The following is a 25,295-nucleotide window of genomic DNA, read 5'->3' as shown; positions in this document are numbered from 1 at the left end:
CCAGATTGTTCCTATGAGCTTCTGGCTCATGCCAAGTCTGTCAGTTCGAGCGTCTGTAAGATGTTCTGCTGATGCGAAGGAGACTTGCAACGAAACTCTCTCCATCCCCACAAGAGAATCTCCCGCTCCTAGCTAAGAGAGGGGTGCTCACAGCCAGGGGCCATTTTCGTGGCCGCTGCATGATCTCACTGCACGGCGCAGTGCTGCGAACTGAGCAGGTCTGACATGGTTTGCTGCAGACTCCCCTGGCTGCAATGGCCAAGGAACTCCCCTTTAGTGTGGTCTCCCTCCTCTCCTCTTGAGAACAGCTTGCAGGAGATGGGCCCATGTTCACTCCATGTCTCCCCTTATTGAGGGGCTCTCTGGGACATCAGCCATGTTCACGCTTCACCGTGGTTTTTATGAACCCTCCACATCTTCCCCGACCCAGGTTAGCCTCCTTGTTACAGCCCATCAGTGAGCGAGACCCCCTGGTGATTCAGCTACATCGGCCTGCTCCATTCGCTTCAGTCTCAGAACTCTAGAGCGGCCCACTCCACGGCTGGCAGGATTCACGTCTTCCTCCCGCTGAACTCGGACCTCGCTGCCCTCTCCGTGCCACGCGGCCCATCTGAGGGAAAGGCAGCGTCCGTCTGCAAGACTTTAGCAGGAGCCAGTTTTCCCCTCTGATGTCCATAATCCAAGAGGGACTTTTACCATCTTTTGGGGGAAACGTGGCTCCTCCTTGCCGGGGTTCCTCCCAAAGAACGGAGGCAGCGAGAAGCCGCTGCTGGAGTGCGATCTGGCTGTTTCGTCACCTGCTTGAGGTGCTATTCCTGCTCCCTTACTGGTAAAAGAAAAATCTGTTTGAAACTCAACCGTAGGCGGGAAATTACAGTCATTACCAACCCGCTCCCTTGACAGGCCTTTGTATTTCATGTGCTGGCGCTCCCTGAGCTGACCCTGGGGTGCCCCTGCTACCTCGTGAAGAAACACGACACATGCCCATGACAGAGAGACCAGCGTGAGACAGAGAGAGCTGCTCCACCCCCCTCAGGCGGCTACACAACGCCAGGATAAACCACAACGGGGCCTGATTGACCCCTGGGTGGGACAGGGTCTGGATTTAGGCAAGCACGGAGCCAGGGCCCAACTCTGCAGCTTGGCTGTTACTGTAAATAGCTGAACCAACCTCTCCCACCTGAACTTGCTTCTGGACTGATGGATGTGAACAGCGGGGCCCGGGCCCCACCTCTAATCAAGGATTAGAAGGCCGAAAGATACAGTAGCATTACAAAGGAGATGCTGGGGGAGGGGAGATTCCTCACCTCTTAAGGGTCAGCTATGCAGATGCTAACACAGGAGGCTAACAAATTCTAGCCCCCCGCCCCATTCGTCTGTTGGGCTGGAGTGGGGACCACCGCAGTGCAAACTATCTGCCACTTCCTGCCCCAGGCCACCCGGCCCCGGAAGTACATGAGGCTACCCTGGGGCTAGGTAGGGCCAGGCTATGCTCTTGCTCAATTTGATGCTTCACAGAGGCAAGGGATCCCCCCGGTGCGAATCTGGCCCCTGTATCTGATTTTGCCCCCAATACCTGGTGATGCTCCCCAGCCAACACAAGGGTTCGACCAGTCCAGGAGAATTACCTAATGTTGTGTATGCTCATTTCCACTTCTCTTACCCGTATACCTTCATGTCATAGAATCATAGGAGTGGAAGGGACCTCGAGAGGTCATCTCGTCCAGTCCCCTGCACTCAAGGCAGGACTAAGTATTATCTAGACCATCCCTGACAGGTGTTTGTCCAACCTGCTCTTAAAAACCTCCAATGATGGAGATGTCCCAGTACCTATGCCTGCCTCCCGGCTAGACCACAGCAGTCATGGAAGGGGGAGTGAGCCGAAGACCAGACAGGTCTGACACACAGCTTCTCTTTCCAAGGTTTAATTCAATCAGCAGGTTTTTACACTGGAACGGAGCAAGCGTGGGTGATTGCATGTGTGGTGGTGAGGGGTTCTCTCTGCACCAGGGGACATACCCACTGCCTTCGCAGTGTTACACTGCCGCTTACTCTGACAGCTCCTTGCAAGAGCACAAGGGGCAACAGAGCAGAAGGGGGCAACAGAGCAGAAATCTGGACGTTTTGCGTGCACACACACAGTGAAGTGTGTTTCCACACACATGCAAGCTAAGCAGAAGAAGGCTAAGAAGGCGGCTTCATGTGGACCCGTTTAATTCATTTAATGTCAATGTGCGTGCTAGTTTACAAGTAAAAAGGCTGGTGTTTCTAACTGCCAGCCCTGAAAACTCAGCCTGGCTATCTGAGAATCAAGTGGGGGTCGCTTCCCTTCTTGTGCATCATCACCTGAGCTGAAGGTGCTGCAGGCCAAACAACACCTGCGCAGCCGCCCACTGTCCTCCGAGTATGCCCTCACCTGTGTCAATCCAATGCTTGCCATGTGTTTGAACAGGAGAGGAGGAGGCCCAAAGTGGGACAGACCCCTTAGCCCTAGGCTTGCAGAGCCAGCACAGTTCACACGACTGAAAGTGGCCAAAGCTTATTTTTGTTCCTGAAGTCAGCAGATCTAAGCCCCAGTGATGCACAGGGAGGAAAAGCTGCTGAGTAAGAAGGTGCCAGCATTACATAGTCCCTTTGCAAAGTAAAACCACATGTTAAAGCTTTGGGGAAAGCCCTGAGCTGCATCTAGAATGGTCACTAGCTCTTCAATAAATCCCCCGAACCTAGCAGCGAGCTAAGCACTCCCAGGTCCGGGGCATGAGAGCATGAGCAAGGATAAACCATCCTGCAGTGAAAACTCCATCCAAATTGACGCAGCCTGAGGTCCAAGCCAATGGGAGTGGATTCGCTGTCTACCCACCACCCGGTCCAAAAGCAAGTGAGGTAACTCCTGGAGCAACTACAGCTAATCAAAACTGCCTGCTTATACCTTTGAATCACAGTCGCAATGGAAGAAGCCTATGATATCAGAACACACGGCCCCATAATTACATCAGTCGCTGTACATTTTGGCAGACTATCGAATCAAAGTCTATTACAAAATAAAAGTGTTGTTAAACAAGAACTTCACCCGTACAACGTTCTCGTTCCTCTAGTTAACTTTAATAATATGGTACTCCCCACTGTTGTCTCACCCTATGTCCGTAATACCTCCTTCTCTTACTTAAAATCTCTCCGTTCAGCATCGCTATGCAAGTGCTGTCAAATATGCTCACCCAGATTGCAATCCGGAGAGATTATTCAACTACACTGCTTTACTGCCCCAAACCAAGTTCCTTGGCATACGTGCTGCTGGGCTTTACCCTTACAGCCATCAGCTGGAAGGATCAGACTGGGACTGACGACCGAGGTTCTTTTTGAATGTTCAGAATGCCAACCAGCTGCAGGCTAAAAAAAATAATCCAGCCCCAAGCTTTGGAAGTGCCGGTTAGAGCGCATTCAAACTCGCTGGGTGCACTCAACAGGAAAATGCCTTGTGAAGCTGGCTGGGGCCTGGCAAGACGGGAATTTAGCTTCCCTGCAGACACCTGAGACAGAAACCTCGCTACTTTCCAGGCCACTGCATGGGGGAAACATCATGCAAGTGGCCAGGTGAAGGGGGGGGGCAAACCCCACACTCCCGTGGACTGATCCAACCCTGCGTAGGTTGGAGCACTGCCTGCTGCCTTTCTATGCAAATTGGACAGGTGCTGGGGCGACTGGATGCCCCCTCCCCAAAGTTCCATCCTCCATCTGGCTTAGGTGGGTGGCTACCAAGACTGTTCCTTTCAGCACAGCCCCACCGTGCAGCCTACATGGCTCTTCCACAGTAAAATCGGAAAGAGGGGGCTGCTCAAAGGGATCCTTACAGCAGAAATCCACTGACCGGCAGCTGCTAATCCCAGCAGCTGGAGCTCAGCCAGGCAGCCTGACTGAAGTCTATCTCGTGACAAGTCTAGAGAGAGTAATGCTTGGCCGTACACAAGACTGGCCCAGGGGTTTATAGAGGGTCCGAATGGCTCAAATGAGAACAAGCCAAACATATCGGTGTATTCGTATTCGACACAAACCGAGTCCGGGATGCTGCAGGTACGTGAGAGGCCAGAGGCTATGCTCCAGGTGCCTCCTGCAGGGACTTTTCCCCAGCTGATCGAACACCTGCCAGCAAGTCTGTCTGCATTTGCTGTCCCCAAATGAAGCTCGTTTCCATTTGAAGCTGCACGTCTACACTACTCACAGGCCAGAAGAAAGGGAGCAAGCTGAAAGGGCTGCACTCTGCACGGGCTGGGAACTCAACCGCAGATCAACAGGACATGACTTTGGAAAAAATTAAACAGCAGAAATCTTGGCACAGGAGTCCGACAAACGAGGGGGAAGTGGCAAGGGGAGCCTGCTACACTCAGCACATTTACACAACGGTCTCAGCGATGGGCTCTCTCTCTCTCAGCCACAGGACACAAAACAAACCTCCTCCGGCGAGCAGCCTCGCCCTGGGTAAAGGGACAGCCCTGTCTCAGCGTTCAGCAGGAGAATCCCCATCTGCGATCACACTTCGGGGGCCTGGGGGCTCTCGGCCGATGATGCGTCAGTCGCTTTACGAACAGCAGCACATCCTCCGAAGGAGGCGGCAGAGATCAGAAACTCTGACTTGCCATTAGTGGGCGACTGCAGTTGTGCAGTTATGGGCTGGGGAGGTTATCTTCTACTCTCTTTGCACATGGGAGTCCCCCTGCATGGACATCAGGGTACATGCCTTTTACCGGGTGTGTGGGGCCACGTGTGTATCACGAACACACGGAAAGTGACCCCAAATTGGGGGTCAGGAAGGAATTTTCCCCCAGGTCAGATTGGCAAAGACCTTAGGGGCAGAGGGTCGCCTTCCTCTGCATGGGTCATGGATTACCTGCTGGGCTTGGCTGGGTATATCTCACTAAAACAATTTCCTGCCACTGCAGGGACCTTGGGCACTGGGCACCTTGGTCCCTCCAGTTTTCTGCCTGTGGCACACAACAGTTCAGTCTCCTGAGGATAAAATACTCTGGTCTAATTCTGGCTGTTGGACTTGGTGTGGAGGCGGGTGGGTGGTGTTCGATGGCCTGTGATATGTAGGTGGTCAGACTAGATGAGCCCTTCCAGTCTTTAACTCCGTGACACAGAGCTAAACCCCAGCTATCTAGCCCAGGCCTGCAAACCACCACCTGCTCTCCCAGTTCGACACCAACACGAGTTCTGGCCATGCAGCCACCTCCTGTAGCGACCTCGCTTCAGCACAGAGCCCAGACAATGCTACACCACCTTGTCCTGCCATGACCCAAATCAATCACGTATGACTCCTGGAGCAAGCGCTGACAAAATCCCCAAACTTGCTGCCAACTTTGTAGCTTGTTATCAAAACTAACACAAAAGCACTTTTCTCAGACTATACAGGTCCTCGCTCCTGCTCGCCTAAACCGAGCATAAATCAGGAGTTACTTCACTGAAGTCAATGGGTTTACACAGTGGGTGAAAGCAGTGTAAAGAAGAGCAGAATCAGGCCCCCAAGATTCAGTGTGGTAACACACCCATGTTGTCTGTGCTGGGCGAGTACCATCTAACTCCACAGACTGGCTTCTTTTCCAGACCATCAGAACTGGCAGATGGGGGGAAAAACTGTATTGTATATTACCTTTTTTGGCCGTTTCCATTTCTTCCTCTGTCCAGCGAGAACTTTCATTCATCTCCAAAGAAGCTGAAAAATAAAGAGACAGAACCAAGCGGTCACGGTGAGAGGTATTTAAAATGTACGAAACACAGCAACTGAGCCAGAAAATCTCAGGAGGGTGACTTGCGCCCAAATGCCAGCCATTCCAATCAGAATACACTGTACACGGATAGCGCCTTTCATCTGAGCATCCCAAAGTGCTTCACAAGCCTCCGTACCAGGCTTAGATATGGGGAGGTGCCAGGCCCAATATCGCCGAGCCAGCATAGTGTTCGGCACACTGACGGAAGGTCTGAGCGGAAGGTAGCTTTGGGCTGGGAAAACCAAGCCAGCCCCGTTAGGGAAACTGTGTTTTGCCAGTGATATAATGGTCCCACTTGCCCTGGTCTTGCAGAAAAAAGGTGTGACGCAGTTACTGATTTTAGTCTAATCGTGTGGAGAGGTGTCGTCGGTGGGGTGGCAAGAGCTGAGAACTCAGCCCGGATGCAGGGATGTGGTCAACTCAACAATACTGATCAACCCCCGGGGAGCGGAGAGTCAGTAGGGGGAGCCCGTCGTCAACAAATCTGATGCACTCAGAGAGATGGTGCAATGCCCAGGCGATCAGAGATTTCCAGAGATTCTGCATGCAGCACCTTGGGCTATGTCTGAGTCACTTTCACACCCAACGAGAACCTCAGAGCAACAGTGACACTCCAGAGGCCTGGATGCGACCGTGCCCTCCAACCAGCACAGTAAGAGATGGGTGCCAGCTATGCCCAGCATTCACTTATATTCTCCACCCCCATGCTCCATGCCCTGGACATTGTGGGCCTGAGTAATGTATTCACTTTGAAATAATCCTGCTGGCAGCCTGGCACATGTGAGCAAACCCGACAACAACAAACCAGTATGTGAGTCAGAGACAGACAGCCCCCAGTAAGAAAACAGATTTCCGTTTCAGCTGCCAACAGGCGGAGCATTATTTCAACACTGAGGAGAGAGGTTTTGACCACGTTCTTTTAAAATGGAAACTAGGCCAACAGGCTAGGTTAAAGGACACGAGTGGGGAGGAGAAGCAGCATCTCCAAGAAGCTTGTAAAGGCTCTTGGGCTCTGGAGGGGGAAGGGTATAGCTCTGATGCCCACAACCTGTTAGGTACCAGGGCCTGGGAGTGAGAAAAATGCATTTTCTTCATAGCTGACTGCACCAGATTGCAGGTGTCACCTCGTGGAAGTCACTGCAGGTCATTTCCTCCATTAGAAATATAGTCCCCACAGAGATCCAGCCAGCACATGTTAGCTCAGCCGGTAGAACAAAATCAATACCTGTGAATTTTCTTTCCCCCTCCATGGGCAAATTAGGGCTTCAAGATTTATTTGCTGTAAGTATCCCAAACACACTTGACTAGGCATTTAATTGCGTTTTAATAAGATTGTTAGTGTATGTTAAATAAATGTCAGATAAATGGCCTATTGGGTTTGATTAATGATATTTATGGAGGTTGAGCAGTTACGTAACAGATGTCTACTGGGAGCTGCAACGTGCTGTAGCTAAACCACAGTATGGGGTTTTTGTTTGTTTTTTAATGTTCAATGGGTATTTAACATGCGGTAACTGTCTTTGCCAACCTAAATTAAATCACTCCTGGGGAGACACAAAGTGTAACCGATTGCTTTGGCAGGCCAGTGACATCAGCCCATTTTTGGGTCACTTTACTATTGTCAGCAGTCTTTTCTCCCCGCTTATGATTCCATTGGAGACCTCTGGAGGAAACATGCTACCTAAATGACTGGGATTATTCCCGATCGCTATTGGCATAATGCCTGCATGCTAGCACTATACCCACAAAGACAGTCGTTGCCCTGGAGAGCTCAGTCAAGGGTTTAGTCAATACTCAGCAGATGAATCAACGGACATTTACAGACATAATTTATACTAATAAAGACACCGCATTCAGTAAGGAAATTCTCCAGTAGACAGAAGGCAGGTCATCCCTAAAATGTTTTTAATTGTCTTGCATGGATCAATGTTTCTTTAGTATTTGCTATAGGGAATCAGGCAAATACTGCAGTCGGTTTATCAAAGACAGCCCTGGATAGTTCCCAGGGGCAACCACCATCTTTCTGTCAGTCATAGAAGAGAGGGAAAGACACACACCATCTACCATCGCCTGGATATGGCACTTTTCAACACTTACAAGTCCCCATGTGGCTGGCAGTGGAAGCTATCACCTTTGTATGGGTCTCAGCTGCATGCAGGATCCTTGTCTCCTGTCGTTCCAAACTAAGGGCTACGCTAGCTGTCTGTCCCTGCATTTTAGGGTGAGATCAGTTTGACTTCTCTCTCTCGTTTCTGACGACACCCCAGGCACCACCCTGACAGCCTGAGATGCCCTAAAGTCTCAGGAAACATAATGGCATGTTCAGGATGTTCCGGGGTTGTCATATTGGGTCCTCTCATTTGAAATCACTGCACACGTGTTTGCACAGCAGGGAGGTTGGCTGAAACGGGGCAGGGAATCAGAGCTGCGTTGAACAGGCTAGCCCAACAAGCAAAGTCCCAAGCACAGACCGCGTGGGACAGAAAGTATTAGGAGTAAGTGATGTGCTGAGGATCTCCTACTCTGGAAGAAACATGGCATCACAGGCTACAGGTAGAGAGTTGTCCCAGCCTTCCCCTCACTGAGCCATCATCTGTGGTACCCACAAAGGCAAGGCCTGGATTTCCGACACCACGGTCACTGCAACAAGCTGCGTCAGAGCCGTCGCTCATCCTTACTGCTTCTGAGCCCAGGCACACTATAAACTGGAGGGAGCGGGGGGCCAGGGCAGGGAGGGAGAATGAGCAAATGACTCCAAGCGAGGCCCCCGGGCAGGTGCAGCACCCTGGGAATCTGCTGGATGTGGAGCTCTCACGGACAGTCTGAGCCCGCCTCAGGACACATGGTAAGACACTCCACCAGCCAGACTCCCAAGGATGGCCTCGCACTCAATAGCCACCGGCAGTAGAGAGATGCCTGCATGAAGATCGCACAGCTTTGCTGAAAATGGCACGATTCCCTTTGCCTTTCTCCAGCGCTTTCCAGCTGAGGTTCCACGTGATGCAAACCTCACCTGGTGAGACACAGGCCTGGCCCTTTGAGATGCCTCCTGGGTTTCCTGGAATTCCACTGGGTAATCCTGAGGTGCTGGTGAAACGTCACTCACACTCCTCAGGAGAGGAGGAATTTTAAAGAGCCAGGGCTGTAGGAGGATGATAATACTGTCCATGTCCAGATAGAGAAACTGAGGCATGGTGACATGTCCCAGGCTGCCTAATGAATCAGTGACAAAACAGAGGCGAAACCCAGCAGCCTTTGTTCCTAAGGCCTTCCCTCCTCCCAGCTGGCTGGATTGCTACAAATCCCTCCTCCCCACCTTGAGTTACGGAGGCTTTGTGCCTAGCCGGTACGTACCCAGCTCTGTGTTCTGCTGTGGAGCGGCTGCCTCCTCATGGTTGGCCTCATTAGCCATGGAACGGGTGATGCGGCCTTTGCGCCTGCCCTGACTGTTGGCAGTTTTACGCCCTTTGGAAGTGATGGCTTCTTTCTCGTCGTTATCTTCCCCTGACGTGTCGTCATTCTTCTCCCTGCAAGAGTGGGGAAATCACTGGGTGACGGGATCTATTTCAGGAGTTTGCAACGAGGGCACTTTCCCTGACTTTGGGTGGGTTGGGGTTTTTTGTTTTTTTTTTTGCAGGTGGTTGCAGTTCCAAGAGCGCGCAGAGACCTGACAGAGACAGGTTTAACGCTGGGCCATTCAAATTTATCATCACCTCCTCCTCATTTATCTTTCTGAAAGGGACCTGCTGGTAAATGTCTAGGCAGCCTGGATATAATGAAGCCAGATGTTCTCCTAAGTCAAGTATTAAGCCCATTACAGATAGCTAGCAGTCTGCCTGCCAACCTTTCCCAGCAACAAATCCGGCGTTCCCTGCTAAGCCATGCTGTGCCAAGCATTAAGACAGGCACACTTATAAAACTGGTCCGTCCCTTGAGCTGGAAGATCTCACATTGACCTCAACACCACTAAAGGTGAAGCTCTATGCTCCACTGCATCCTGATTTCTGCTTTGATTCTAGGAGGCTCAGCAATATCTTGCAACAATAAAATAAACCCTGGTATCAAAGCTGCTTCATGGACTGATCGGCTTTATAAAGCAAGTCAGTGATTTCTTCTAGGCTCGCCAGGAATGTGGGGGAAGAGGGGAAACCTATAAATGAATAGACTCGCTCCTTTGCTAGCAGCAGGTTTAGCCTGTGCCGTGCGAGGAGAAGAGAGCGGTACACACAGCACATCCAAGGTAACCTGCAAAAGGATCACCCAGTACTGGGATCAGAGCCCAGATTCTGCTGGATGCACATCAAAACATTGACCACTTCCCCTCCCACTCCTTCCAGTGCGGCTCTCCTGAAGGAGGGAGCATTGAGATGATGCATTCCCAGACCAGTGCACACTATGATCCCTAGGGGTGAGGAGTAGAGAGAAAGGTGAAAACTTGCTTACTTTGTCAGTTCTTCTTTATCGTTTTCTGCTTCCTGTTTGTCTTCCTCCTTCTCTGCCTCCTTCTCCTTTTCTTTCTCTTTTTCATCCTTCTCCTCTTGGCTGCTACGGGGCATCTGCTGCTGCTGCTGCAAAACAAGGGACAATTCAAAAAAGAAATGTTGAGGCAGATAAATCTTAGCACCTGGACTAAACCAAACAAGAGCATTTAAACTATGCTGAAGGGGCTGACTGAGAAGGGAAACAAATAACAAAGCGCTGCTTAAGCCACGGTGTGGACATCTGCAGGCCAGCGGGTCAGAAAGCTGAATGCAGAGATCAGAGCCCTTTTTGGGTCTGTCCTTAGGGGCCTGATCCAAAGCCCATTAAGGTGAATGGAAAGGCTACAGAAGCTATGAGGCTAACAATGACGCAATGCGTGTCGGGTCAAGCGACGCAAGACATTCTGCACAGAAGAAGTGAGCCTGACCCCAGATCACCTGAGGGAGAATCCGCACAGCTTGACAGACACTTCACTGAGAAGCTGTTATTCCCATTTGCCCCAAACGCTGCTGGGTGTGAGGCACCCACCTGTCTTTACCCTCCTTTAAGAGAGGTTTCAGAGTAGTAGCCGTGTTAGTCTGTATTCGCAAAAAGAAAAGGAGTATTTGTGGCACCTTAGAGACTAACCAATTTATTAGTCTCTAAGGTGCCACAAGTCCTCCTTTCCTTCAAGACAGTTCGTGCAGGAGCTCGCCCTGCTTCCAGGCATTTCATGTTACCAACAGGAACTTTTCTAAAACGATAATAATGATGCTGGATTCCATTTTGCAGCTGCAGGAAGACAGCATGGGGGAGGCCCGGTTCCTCAGCCCTCCTTCTGGCTAGCATCAAATGAAAGGAATTCCACAGAGACGTAGAAATTAGAGACAGAAATGATTTATTAAGCCACGCTCCTCCCCAGCTAATACAGGACTGTTTCCTACAGTACATCCACCAGGGCTTGCCTAGTGCAGCTTTCCTGGGGAGAGGATTCCACAGGCTGAAAGGAAGAAACCTCCAACTGAACTGATCCGCAGAAGGGCTGATCCCGAATGATCTGTGCAGCCCGTTTGCAGCTGCTAGGAAGGTGCTTTGTGGCAGAGACGTGCGATTTGATGGCACACCCCAGTGTTGCCTGTGAACACAACTCTCCCGTGCACCAGCGTTCTGCGCCAAGCCAACTCTTGTGCCTCAAAGGGTTAGTGCTAAATGAGACGTGCAGAGCTACTGAAATGGGCTACGGGAAGTGACAGGAAAACATCTTGTTCTTTAAGGCCTTGATTCAGCAAAGTACTGGAGGCACGTGCTTCACTTTAAGGATGCGCTCACGACTTCAGCACCCCTCTATTGGTGTGGGGTGGGGGTTTATATTTTATGGGATCCCAGCTCGCCACAAACCAAATGGCAACCGTCAAGAGCGAGGCTGATTCTCTGCTGCCTGCCGCCCTGCGGTGGCATCTGCACGTGCACAGCGGGAGCAGGAAGCCCAGCCAGATCAGAAGGGCAGCCTTTCACGCCTGCTGGGCACTAGTGAAAATGACAACAGGAGGCGTGACGCAGCGAAGAATCGGACGTAGTGACGAGAGAACTTTGAAAGGGTTGGAACCACAGTTCAGAGAATACGCAATTGCTTTTCAAACCTTCCTCTGATCCGCTGGAAGCTCTGTAGCCTGCAACAGGCTGTCTCAGGAGATTTCTGGGGCAGGTAAACCCAGATTAGCTGGAAGCCTGGGCTCTCAGGGCTGGCGATAGTTAAATGTCTGTAAGTATCGACCACTCCTGCTCCTGCAATGAATTCTGCATGGGCAGCCACTGGGCCTGTGTAGGCACGGAGCTCCACTGATGTGGCACTGACTGCAGAGGGGCAGGCTCTAAAGGGTTTATATCGAGATCTGGGATTGGAAACAGTGCTCCTCTCTCTGGGGTGAGGGAGCCCCTTGAAAGGTAAGAGATGTTCTCTCAAACCAATTCACACAGCTGCTAGAAGAATCAGGCAAGTTCAGAGAAGCCGTTTGGTTATTTAAATGCCGCATCATCAAATCAATACAGGACATTTAGACTCGTGCATTGATGCAAGCATAAATAACAAGGCCCTACAAGCAAGTGCTTCTGTGCCTGCAGGGTAAAGCCAGAAAAATGCCCTTGTCTAGCCAAATCCCCAATGCACGTACTCATTCATCCAAAAGATCACACTAGAGGAACTGCTGCCAATGCATCTGCATAGACAGGAAGCAGCAGTGGAGGGCGTTAGATGGCAGGAAATTGGGGGCGGGATCTTTCAGACCTCATTGTGGGTTAGCGAGAGCAGCCAGTATGGGGCTAAACTTAGTGTCATTCATTAATAATACTCACTAATGCTAACAAACTGTTGCATTCATTTCAAGGCGGCTGGGTTTGCATGTAGCACTCTCACGGCAAAAAGGAATCTCACAACCTCCAGGGACCCGTGTCTCCAGAATGCGACAGGTCTGATTTACACCCACCAAAAGGCTCAGTTGAGACTGAAACTCTCCCTCTACCTCAGCTCCTCCTCCCTCACTGGCCTGGTCCCACCCCCTCTACACAAACAGGGTCAAATATGTCACATGCTCGTAGTCCCTCTCCCTGCACTGCGGCAGAGAGGCCCGATTTCCCTGCTACCCCCAGGCAGGTGGTTAAGGAGGGGCGCAGAGCTGCACGAGGATCATTCTGAACACAGCACGTGGCAAAGACCACGCTGACGGGGAAGGACACAACAACATCCCTGGGTTGCAACAATGCTGCCCTGAACTCCATGACCCTTTCTGAGTCATGGATGTGGTTCACCAGTGAACTCTGTAGCTTAGGTTCGGCTTGGACAAAGAGCCACAAGATTAGCAAGACTCCCTGAGCTTCGAGGGGCCCGACAGTCTCCTGAGGAGAGGCGGCTGGGTGAAGTGGGCTAGAGCTTCTAATTTGGTCAGAACCGGCACACTCCCTTCCTAGTAACCATTTCACCAACGAGGCACAAGCGGTTTTAGGAAAAAAAAATCTTAGTACTTTTTTTGACCCTTGTTACTGCCCTTTCCTGACATCCAGCAAAAGGGGAGCAGACCTGCCTCCCTCTCCCTTGCAATGGACTGAATTACTCTGCGTGATGCCAGCCCAGGAAGTGCAGATGCCAATGTGTCAGAGTGTGTGTAAAAGGCTGGGACAGAGTGTCCCTCGCTGCATCACACCCACTCGGGCTGGAAGGTGTTTGAGCAGCCACAGATTTTTACCCCCAGCGCTCCCCCGGAGGGCCTGCTGCAGCTCTCTCCCACCGAACCCATGCCATGGTGTCCGAGTGATGCCAGGACCCCGGGAGCATGGGATGAACTAGCCAAGGCCGCACGCTCCCCCTTTGCTGCTCGGCTGCCAGGCGCGGGGCGGGGTGGGCTTGTTTGGGGAGCTACTGTGGGAAGGCCAGTGAAAAGAGGGGCCTTGTGTTTTTAACACCAGCCAGCCACAGTGGGTGTTATGTAGTTAGGGGTGCTCCCAGGGCTGAGTCACTAGCCGATCCTCACTGCCAGCCAGCCCTGGCTGCCCCGGCATCTCCTCACCACTTTCCTCCCCCTGCCCTGATGATGCTTCCCTGGAGGGCTACCCAGGAGTGCCCCATTCTCCTCCCAGAGCCACAGGAGCCTTTGGCAGTCACAGCCCCTTGCACTAAGGTATCACCTGTCCGCCCTCCCTCCAGAAGGGACCATGGACACTCCTCGCTGCCTGGGGCGATGCAGGCAGGAATTCTCTAACACGGTCAAGAGAAGGCTTGCTCTGACCTGGTCACACAACCCTATCTCATTAATCTCCAGACAGACTGATTCCTTCCGGTGTCTGTGGCTTTGCAGGCACTGGGAAACAGGCCTCTGCGCATCAGATGGAATCCAGGATGCAGAGCAGAAGCGCACTAGCTGCCACTATGTCCAAGTGCCCATCTTCCACCCTGAGGTCAACGATTAATCGAGTGAACCAGGAGACGGGTCACCACGCGGGCGAGCAGCCCCTCCCTGCCAGACGGCTACAGGCCCTAAACACCTCTGTGACCACAACAGCAACAAATTGCCTCCTATTCCTGCAAAAATGCCAGCTTCTCAGCTAGAGGCCTCACTGATAAACCCACCAGCCAGCCTGCAGAGCGCTACAGTGCAAACGTGTCCCTGCCCTGCTGCAGCTGCCCCGCCATATCACTGGTTCCCCTCTGCTCAGGCCTAGTCTACACCTAGAACTTAGGTTGACTTAGCTACACTGGACAGGGCTGGGGATGAAATTGACAAGCCTATTCCTGGCCTGCAAAAAGGGAGCCAGCAGGCAGAGCTGAGATTATCATAAGGGACCAACAGAGAGGAAGGATGGTCCAGTGGTTAGAGCACTAGCCTAGGACATGGGAGACCTAGGTTCGAATCCCTGCATTGCCACAGGCTTCCTGTGAGAGCCTGAGCAACTCACCTAGCTGCTCTCGGCCTCAGTTCTCCATATAGAAAAATGGGTATAATAGCACTTCTCAACATCACAGGGGGTGTGGTGAGGTGCCCAGAGATGGAGGTACCTTAGAGAGATCAACTCCTAGGAGGGTGGTGAAGCACTGGAATGCGTTACCTAGGGAGGTGGGGGAATCTCCTTCCTTAGAGGTTTTCAAGGTCAGGCTTGACAAAGCCCTAGCTGGGATGATTTAGTTGAGGATTGGTCCTGCTTTGAGCATGGGGTTGGACTAGTCAGTGCTTCTCAAGCTATCTGACGTGGGGGACCGGCAATTTTTTCCCCCAATGTGCGCGCAGACTGGCAGCCGATGGCTTGCGGACCGGCGCCGGTCCGCGGACCACCACTTTGAGTAGCACTGGACTAGATGACCTCCTGAGGTCCCTTCCAACCCTGATATTCTATGATAATAGCCACATACAGAGTTCTTGTCCATGGCATCACAAAGCTGTGTTCCTGAGGGAAGGCTTGTTACCATCTTATCTTGTGTTTGCACTTATTCAAACCAGAGTGCTGTAATCCTGTAAGGCAATCACAGCTCTTCTGCAAAGTATCAGATTGGGATAGCACAGATGATAATGATCTCTGAGCGCCAACGAGCAAAAGCACAGGGTGGGAGGGGAGCAAAAAGGCAACGAAACACACCCACCGAAATACATGTGCACGCGGACGCAGCCCGAAGCGAGTCTATGTCCCTTGCATGGCCGCGAAATAGGATATGCATTTGAGCAATTTGATTCTTCAACAGAAAAGATAAACCCAACCTGCTTGAGAGGGTTTGTGGGGTATGTACACAAAAAAGGCTGTGTCCGGGTCTCCTTCCCTCCCAACGAAAGCTGCTGCATTAAAAAAAAATTGCCCCACAGAACACTTTTAAGCAAGTCTGATGCAATGTCAACCACAGCATTAACCTAGCATCACCTCGCAGGAAAATGTGTGCTTCACCCCACCAAAAAACAAATAAAATAGCCAGTGTTTGGGCCCTGGGCTGGGCTACCCACATGGCAGCACTGCCCTAAGGCAGATCAGAACAGCATAGGTGGACAGATGACCTTGAGAATCAATACGTCTCACTCCAGCAGAGGGAATGGTTATTATTACGATGCCCCATCCCACCTGTAAAACAACATCAGCGTCAACATCTTTAGCACAAGGCCACCGAGGAAAAATGATCCTGATTCAGCTTGTAATCCTTCCCCCAGTCAGAAGGCCTCCTGGCTAAATGGCTCTTCAAATTGCGTATTCCTAGCAGATTTCTTATTGAAACTATGTATTCCCCATGCTGCGAATCCACTGCAGCAAAAGGAAAGCCAGGAGCCGTTCGCAGAGCCCCAGAGTGCAGCGAGATACCCTGCGAAGGAACCTTGGCTGTACTGACAAATGCCACACGTTTACCACCAAAGCAGTGAGCATCACGCTGAAACCCAGCAAGCCTGGCTGGGAAGAGAACACCGAGTAACCGGGAGAGGTTGAGCCCACACACTGCAGTACAGTTCAGATGCAAACAGGAAGTGCTCCAAGTACCTGCTCTGGCTCTCCAAGAACGTGGACACCTCCCAGTGATTATGAATTTATACTGCAGTAGCACCGTGGAACCCGGGTCACCGACCCGGACCCCATGGTTCCAGGCACTGCACAAATGCAGAAAAGACAGACCCTTACCCAGAAGCCAAATCAAAAACCGTGAAGTAAAACAAAAACAAAGCAAACAAAAGACTTGGAGGGGAAAATAAAGGGATCTGTCTTGTCGGCACACTCCACAGCAAAACTACAAAAGGAAAGGACGGGCCGACCAGCTCTCAGCAGGAAAACACCTGGAGTCAGCGCGTCGTGGCTCCTCGCCCAAGGCACGACTAGGCCTAGCAGTATATTTTGTAGCACTGCGTGACATCCAGTTTTCAGGGTCACTGTTCCACAGTCTCTTTGCCAGGAAATATTTCCCTGATATCCAGCCCACAGCCCCTCTGCTTTATCTAATCCCAGTGCCCTCCGGGGGGAAGCGGCAAGCGGTGCTGGGGGTTAGTGTGGATCCTCTCTCATCATAGGGTGGACGATACTGATGAGCATGGCGTATTTCCAAGGGTGGGCAAGAGCAGAACTAACTCCTGGCAGTGCAAGCATCCATCTATCCAGGATACAGATCAGCCCCCATTTCTGTAGTATCTGAGCCCCTCCCAGTGTGACACACGTATCTTCATAACAGCCCTGACAGGCACAGCAGGGCTCTTGTCTCATTACAGAGATGGGCCAGGAGGCACAGGGAGCTACGTGACGTGCCCAAGGTCCCATGGGAAGTTTGTGGCAGAGCAGGGACTTGCAGTCTCTCAGGACCTAGGCTAGCCCTCTAACCCCTAGACCATCCTTTTCTAGCATCGACGCTGGCGCTTCGCGTTCCCTTCAATCCCTCCTGTTTATTGAACTCAGCTTGGACACAAACAATGTGTCTCACAGCCCCGGGGTGCAGGCTGACGTTCCCCGGAGCCCTTCCGCCTGAGCTGCACAGTAACTATGAACAGCTGCTCACCTTTGTCCTCATTTCCCAGAGGACTCGGATTAGCTCTAGACAAGCACGGAGCTTGCAGCCCTTCCTAGAAGCCGTGTGCACCTCTAGTTAACTCGCCTTCCAGGCTGTGACAGCGCCCACCCACTGGCATCGCCAGCCAAACCCCCCCATGCCCAGCAGCTCTCTTGTCTTGACAATAATACACACCCAAGTGACACCCCGCCCCCAGGTGGGAATCGGCCTTGCCAACTCCTTTGGGCTGTAATGTCATGAGGATTTCGTCCGCCGCGAAGCTTTCACTGCTCGCCAGCCCCTCCCTTTCCCTCCTCTCGAGGTCCCGGCTCCCGAGGCAGTCCTCGCATTCCCTGAGCAGCGAGGGGCTTCTCGCTGCACCCCTCCCTGCCATACGGCCGCGGGGAGGGAAAGGTGCAGCTCCTCCCACTTCTCTGTTTACTTCCTCCCAGAGCCAGCAGCTGCTGAGATCTGGCGGGAGGCCGCAGGAGGAGGGGTGGGGAGCGGGCTTCGTGCGTTCAGCTCCCCTCCGGCCCCCAGAGAACAAGGAGGGGACTCAGCCCCCCGCAAGGGGCGAGCGTCCCTCTCGGGGAGCTCGGCAGCAGAGTGCCAGGGTGGATCTCAGCAAAGTCTTTTCTGTCGGTCCAGTCAGGGAGGTTTCCCCGCCCTCGGAAAGCTCCAGCCAGATTCACAGGCACCACGCGGGAGCCAGACCCAGCTCGCATGCAGCAGTCCCCGCTTGGAAGGACGGCAGCCTCTACCCACCGGCGAGCCGGCTCCCCGAAGCACTTACTTCCAGCTCCATCCCGGACCCTGCCTCGTGCGAGCTGCTGCTCCCGTACAGCCCCATGGCCAGCTCCCGGTGCTTCCCGCTCCCCCTCACAGCCCTGCCAGCCGGGCGGGGTGCGTCTACATTCTCCGGCTCGGGAGGCTTCCTGACGATTTGCATAGTTAAGCCGTAAACTAACCACAACATTCCTCTTACGATTTTGCAATCGGCTGGAATAATGTGGTCGCGCTAAGACGGGCCGATGAATCATGATCTATAAACCACAGCGCTCGTCACCGGGGCTCAGGGCTGGCTGCAGCCAGCGTGATTCATCTCAGGGGATGCCAGGGTTAATTTACAGCACATTGCTATTTATTTTCCAAGCTTTCAAACCTCCGGAGAGTTCCTGTTCCTGCCTTCCCCTCCCCTCCGCTCCGCTCCGCCCAGTGGGGCCGTGATACTCGAGGCCATGGCACCGTGTCAAGAGGATCAAGACAATTCCTCTGCAACGCACAGGAACCTCACAGGCTAGAGGGGATTGTGCATGTAACCCCAGAAGCGTGGCCTCCTGCACCTTGCGTCCAGGAGAGACTCACGTTCTCCAACAACCTCACTCAGGCCCCTAACCCCGCTCAACGGAGCCATCAAAACCCCCAGCAAAGAAACACCACACGGCTCCGCTCCCGACCCTGGCCACTGACTCAGTCCTTAGTGTTTGACTTATCGAGGCACCTAGGGCCCCGGCGGGGCTAGGGACTGTACGAACACAGAACAAAAAGACTGTCCCTGCCACTGAGGGGCTGTTCCTTCAGTCACGCTCTGCCAGCACCGTTGGGGAGAGAGCCTTCCCCTCTGCAGCTCCCGCTGCCTGGAATGCTCTCCCGGTGCCTCTGTTGGTTTATCTAGGACGGGCCTCCTCCCTTTCCTTCCCCTCAAGCTCCCCTCTCCAGGAGCACAAGAGCTTTCTGCCCCGTGCCAGCCTCTGGAAGTTTCATCCTGCCTCGCCAATGCTCCCATCCTGAGCCACGCTGTTCTCCCCAGTGCACGCCTCTCCCTCCGCTACTACGTCACTCTGCAGAGCCACTGGGGAGCTGCTGGGAGCAGAGACCTGCTGCTACGTGCGTTGAATTGCAGGGCGCACCTACCAGACACAAGGGTACCTAAGCTGCACACTCTACAGCAGGGGAACTCGGGGGGGAGAAGGGTGAAACCTCTGGTCCCATCTCCCCATCGTGGTGAGACGATCGCAGGGTGGTGCAGGCGTGAGTTAAAGACGATTTATGAGGCCTCACTGTTCTGAGACCCCCCCCAGCATAGCCTCCCTTGGGGAGTGGGCCACACGGTTGGTTTTTTTAATCCCCACTGATTTTTGCTGATCAGGCTTGCAGCAGGATTCACTCCTCTGCTCTGCTCACAAGGCCAAATTCTTCTCCAGTAAACCTTTCATGTGGCCACTAGCGCTGCCGGTACATCACAGCACGACAGCTTCAGAGATGTAGGTGTCCTGCAAGACCCTCCATGCACCTACCGCAAGGCTATTCAGGCTCCCAGACTTCCCACAAAAAGCAAAAGGGGGGATTCTTTTGTACAAGCCACAAACAACGTACTTGCTGCAATATGACCCCCCCAAAGAAGGCTGTGCCTGCCCCAAAGAGCCCCCGATTCCAGGGCTCTCTTTGCTGACCTGCACCCAGCACAAGTCAGTATTTCCGAGGACAGGAATTTGCAGCATGGAGGTCCCAGCAGGTTTGTGAGGGATAAAAGGTACACTTAGGACTGGAATGAGGCACGTGCTTTACAATCAGTTGAGAGGCAAAGTGAATGCACGTATGCACGCACACGCGCATGTGCCCACCAATGCCACGAGCAGGCTAAGCACGGACCCTCAGAGACGCTTCCCCCTCGGGTTCACTGTGCTACTTCCACCCTCTCTCTTAGCTCTCAATATACAGTACTAATGAGTTTGCACACTGATCACTACACTGTGACTCCTGGCACTGCTCAGAACGCACAGCTCCCCCACTTCCATCCATTAGAAAAACCACGGTGGGGAGGAGAACTCACAAATATCTGGAAGAAACTCTCTCTTCCTTTTATTCCTCAAAACAACCCCCTACATCACCACCACCCAGCTCTAATCCCCACTCATAGCTCCAGCGGTGCCTCTGATCAGTCCCCTTTCTCCTCCTTCCGTGGTTCTCCAAGGAAGACTTGCCACCCCACCTCAATTGCTGTCCTGACCTCCAAGTTGCACAGGCCAAGCCTGCAGGACGTGAGACAGCACAATTAAGCTGAACCCCTGCACCTCTCTGTGTCCCAGGTAACACTCAACGGACCCTAGGGCCTGGAGCTTGAATGCATCCTGCAGCGAACAGGCACGACCCCCCTCCCCACATCTCTAGATATTGCACCTCCCCACGACAGCTCTCGCGATGTAATGAGCGATGCATGCCCTGAAGAGAAGCCGTGAGCCAAGCAAGCTCATTTAATCACCTCTCCAACTCATCCCATGACACCTCCAGCAGCATAGTTCTAGGATATTTTTCTAGTATTAATGACATGGCTTTTACAATCACCACCTTGGCTTTGTTCTGTGCTCTCCACGGCAATGCTCTGACACTAGCGAAACCTCCTTCCTCCCTGAGACAATATCGCCTTCCAACCAAATTGGTAGCAAGCGGAGTGCCTCCGGGATCAAACAGAGTGCCCCAAGGGTCGGTCTAGGGGCCGGTTTTGTTCAATATCTTCATTAATGATCTGGAGGATGGTGTGGATTGCACCCTCAGCAAGTTTGCAGATGACACTAAACTGGGAGGAGTGGTAGATACGCTGGAGGGCAGGGATAGGATACAGAGGGCCCTAGACAAATGAGAGGCTTGGGCCAAAAGAAATCTGATGAGGTTCAACAAGGACAAGTGCTGAGTCCTGCACTTAGGGCGGAAGAATTCCATGCACCGCTACAGACTAGGGACCAAGTGGCTAGGCAGCAGTTCTGCAGAAAAGGACGTAGGGGTTACGGTGGATGAGAAACTGGATGAGAGTCAACAGTGTGCCATTGTTGCCAAGAAGGCTAACCTCATTTTGGGCTGGACAAGTAGGAGCATTGCCAGCAGATCGAGGGACATGATCATTCCACTCTATTTGGCATTGGTGAGGCCTCATGTGGAGTACTATGTCCAGTTTTGGGCCCCACAGTACAAGAAGGGTGTGGAAAAATTGGAAAGAGTCCAGTGGAGGGCAACACAAATGATTAGGGGGCTGGAGCACATAACTTATGAGGAGAGGCTGAGAGAACTGGGATTATTTAGTCTGCAGAAGAGAAGAATGATTTCTCTTTGATAGCTGCTTTCAACTACCTGAAAGAGGGTTCCAAAGAGGATGGATCGAGACTGTTCTCAGTGGTACCAGATGATAGAACAAGGAACAATGGTCTCAAGTTGCAGTGGGGGAGGTTTAGGTTGGATATGAGGAAAAACTTTTTCACTAGGAGGGTGGTGAAGCACTGGAATGGGTTACCTAGCGAGGTGGTGGAATCTCCTTCCTTAGAGGTTTTTAAGGTCAAGCTTGACAATGTCCTGGCTGGGATGATTTAGTTGGGGATTGGTCCTGCTTTGAGCAGGGGGTTGGACTAGATGACCTCCTGAGGTCCCTTCCAACCCTGATAGTCTATGAAATTTGTTCTGACAGTGACTTCTAAAAGTGTTCCAAAGCTCATACGAACCCTCTGACAACCCAGTGCACTTTTTTCCCCTTCTTTTTACAGCTCTGTTTGGGGAGTGTTTTCTCCTACCACACAGCGCCAGAGACTTGATTTTCCTTTGGGTGACTTCAGAAGAATGGCTCTGATTCTGTTTCCCATTTGCGTTTGGTTGGCCAACAGGCTAGCTCTGAGACCATCGCATGTGATCAGAGTGACATACATTTTTCAAAAAGTTCAGAGACCAGCTTAAGGCAAAGGGTTAAAGGGACCTTGGCACGGAAGCACCAGGAGGCCTGTGGTTGTCTTTTCTACATGAGCTTGGAGTGTCTGTGTGGGGGGACAGCACTGGCCTTATTAAGGAACCCACTCTATGGGCCACATTATGTACGACCCTGCTTGGGTACGGAGAACCCCATCCCCCCAGCGCACTCACACAGGAGGCAGCCATAGACTCCAACCCAGACAACGGCTACAGACTTCAGTAGGTATGTTGCACAGGCGGTCCCTTTAGAGGATCAGGCCCGTAACATGGCTGAAGGCACTGGAGTTGCCAGTTTGCACTGCCTTGTAGGAGTCTTCCCTCTCCTCCTGCATTGATGAGCACCGCCAGAAGAGCCCTGGCTACACCTTTGAAATGGTGCAGCAAGTCCCGTCCCTTCAAGCACTCGCTCCAGGGCTTCCCAACTCTGCTACTTCAGCCGTGCACCTCCTTCCTGTCCCCACCTGGATCTGCTGCAGATGAGGCATTGTTCACTCCCCAGTGAGTGGCCTGGCGCAGCCTGCTCCACAGCCAAACAGCATGTGAATCTTGTACCTTTAATGGGACAACCACATACTGTCTCTTGCAGTTAACATGAGCAGGAGTAACTTGTGTGCATGGAGAGAAGCTGAACCTACCGCTACACATATGAGAACCTCTGTCAATTCCCTCTTCTAACCACTAGCAAACACTGCCATCACCCCACGATGTCTCCCCCAAAGCATCCTTGGATTGTGTCAGTCGACATTATAGCAGAGACGGGGCAGAGACACTTACGACAGCGGCTTGATGCCAGGCAGCCGCTGCAAATAGCATCAGTCAGACCACAACCCACAGGCGGCCCTTGCAGACAGGATGGATATAGAGCACAGGGTGGATGGCTGAGGCTTTTATTATTGGTTTTAAAGTATATACGTATCACCCAGGTCCCAAAGTCTTCGCTGTAATTGTCTGGAATGTCCCAATCCCCAAGCCTCACATCTCATTACCATCCTTGGCACCCTCCACTCACAGGGAAACACCTCAAATCAAAGCATGCTATCACCGAAACAACACGCAGAGAATGAGGAATAGCTGTCGGGTGCTTGACTTTGATGACTGCTGTCCTGAGCCTCCATCTGAGAGAGCAACTGTGGAAGCAGAATGAAATCAAAGAGCTGGGTTGTCGATTCTATAAGGAAAACAAGTGCATAAAAAATATGCAGAGTCAAGAACTGGCCTAATTCTGCCGAGAAGTCCTAGCACAGAAGAATAAACCATGGAACGTGATCCTTTGCTAGTGTGCAATGGAACTGTAGGGACTTGCATTTCTGTATGGTGACTAATCTTCACAGGATATGGAAAAGGCCTACAGCAGTCGATAAAGTAGAGCCACTTCCCTATAGGTACTTTGAACAGTCCTATAGAATGATAGAAAATCTTGCTACAAGGTGGTTAAAAAAAAATCCCCAACAAACCCTTCAGAAAGGGGATGATTCTCGGTTGATCAGTTTTGTCTCACTGTTACCTTAGGCTCCCTGTCCACCTGTTGTATCCATCTGTGGACTCGTCTCATACTTACATTACAAGCTCCGCCGGACTGAGGCGCTCTTTCTGATATGTCTTTGTACTGCACCGAGCACAACGGAGCCCTGGTCTCTGACCAGGGTCCCTTGGTGTTCCCACAATACAAACAATAGTAGAGTCTATAAGGGTTTATACCCATGACATGCATCCGACCAAGTGGGTATCCATCCATGAAAGCTTATGCTCCAATACGTCTGTTAGTCTATAAGGTGCCAGAGGATTCCTTGAAGGGTTTTAGAGTGACTTCTATAGAACCTTGTCAGTTTGATCCCTCTTAAGTCCTCCCAGGCATTTCCATAAGGGGGTTGGTTTCCTGCTCGTGTTTTTTTTTTTTTAAGTGAATTGATTGCCTGTGCAAGAGGAGTCCCAAGAGATCGGAAGAAGGATAGGGATGACCATATTTGTACATGGGGATGGAGGACAGCCCACACTCACTGACCCAGTCAGGAAATGGATTTTTCTCCTCTTCTGTGGTTTGCCTTCTCACCCACTAAGTGTCTTATACTGCGCTATTTATCTCTGCCTGCAGCCTCACGAGCTGCCTGTACCACTCCCCTCTAGGAATTTTGTAAGCAGATCCCTAGGGAAAGATGCCAGATTGACAACGCTGGGGGCAGAAGTCCTGCATTCACCCACACTGCAGACATGCCTAGCGCAAACAAAGCATCAATGTTTTTGCAGAAAATCCCTCTCTAGGATTTCCACCAAGGCCTGCTTTGGAAAGCAAATGAACAGTGGCACGAAATGCTGGAATATTTCCCTTGTTCCGGAGCTGTTTACAACCCCAAATCTGTCAAAAACAACACACCTCAGAAACAACTTTCTCCTTTAGGTACCTGGTATTCTGTATCTCCCCTGCAAAAGGGAAGATACCCACAATGCTAAAATCCAAAACTCCCCATTGGATTTTATAGTCAACAGGACGTACTCGCGTGGGTACAGGTTTGCACCCTTAGAGAACACATCAACTGCTGCAGGAGAAATGCTGGAGCCTGAACTCACGTGTGAACAGGGAAAGAAAGAGCTTTTCACTTCATAGGTATCGATGCTGTGGATGCTCCAGGGCTGAAGCACCCACAGAAAAAAATTAGTGGGGTGCTTAGCATCCACCAGCAGCCAGCTTCCCCCACTTTCCCCCTGCTGGCGGCCCCACTGATTAACTCCTCCCCCTCCCTCCCAGCGCCACCCGTCTGCTGCAGATCAGCTGTTCCACAGCGTGCAGGAGGCACTGGGAGGGAGGAGGAGGAGCAGGGATGGGGCATGCTCAGGGGAAGGGGCGGAACTGGGTGGGAAGAGGTGGGGTGGGATGGGGGTGGAGTGTGGGCAAGAAGATGCGGGGCGGAGGTGGAGGTTTGGGGGAAGGCAGAAGGCAGGTGGGGGCAGGGCCAGGGCAGAACAGGGGCAGGAAGAGGTGGGATGGGGGTGAGGGAAGGGTTTAGGTGGGAACAGGACCTGGGGCAGAGCAGGGGGTTGACCATGCCCAGGCCCTGGAGGAACCCGGAGCCTGTGTTTCATTTCACTTGTAAGAGGTTTTCCACCACATATGTAATGAAGCCACACCAAAGTGCCCAACTGTCTTGGCTGGATGTTCTTCAGCATGTTGGTAGTGTTGTTGTAGCCCCAGGATAGGAGAGAGACAAGGCAGGTGAGGTCACATCTTTTATTGGACCAACTTCTGTGGGTGGAAGGTACAAGCTTTCGAGCTACATAGAGCTCTGCTTCAGGTGCAGGGAAGGAAGCACAGAGTGTCTGACCTAACTACAAGTTGGGACAGATTGTTAAGCAGA

General features: G+C 52.1%; 1 protein-coding gene across 15 annotated transcripts in view; it reads right to left on the bottom strand.

Annotated features, from left to right (window-relative positions):
• The window catches only part of NCOR2 (nuclear receptor corepressor 2), a 399,104-nt gene that overhangs the window by 96,036 nt on the left and 277,773 nt on the right, over positions 1-25,295 (bottom strand). For 12 of the 15 annotated variants that reach the window (XM_084649222.1, XM_084649223.1, XM_084649220.1 and 9 more), the window contains 3 exons: positions 10,206-10,330; positions 9,117-9,289; positions 5,645-5,707 (listed from right to left, as the gene is read on the bottom strand). In XM_084649222.1, the coding sequence (XP_084505348.1) occupies positions 5,645-5,707; positions 9,117-9,289; positions 10,206-10,330 (361 nt within the window). Of the gene's footprint in view, positions 1-5,644; positions 5,708-9,116; positions 9,290-10,205; positions 10,331-10,772; positions 10,795-18,007; positions 18,299-25,295 lie in introns of those variants that run through there. The other 3 variants (XM_084649225.1, XM_084649226.1, XM_084649227.1) reach the window with 3 other exon arrangements.

The sequence above is a fragment of the Lepidochelys olivacea genome, assembly GCF_965140295.1.
Source record: "Lepidochelys olivacea isolate rLepOli2 genome assembly, chromosome: 15".
Taxonomy (NCBI): Eukaryota; Metazoa; Chordata; order Testudines; family Cheloniidae; genus Lepidochelys; species Lepidochelys olivacea.
This window is presented reverse-complemented; position numbering and strand designations above follow the sequence as displayed.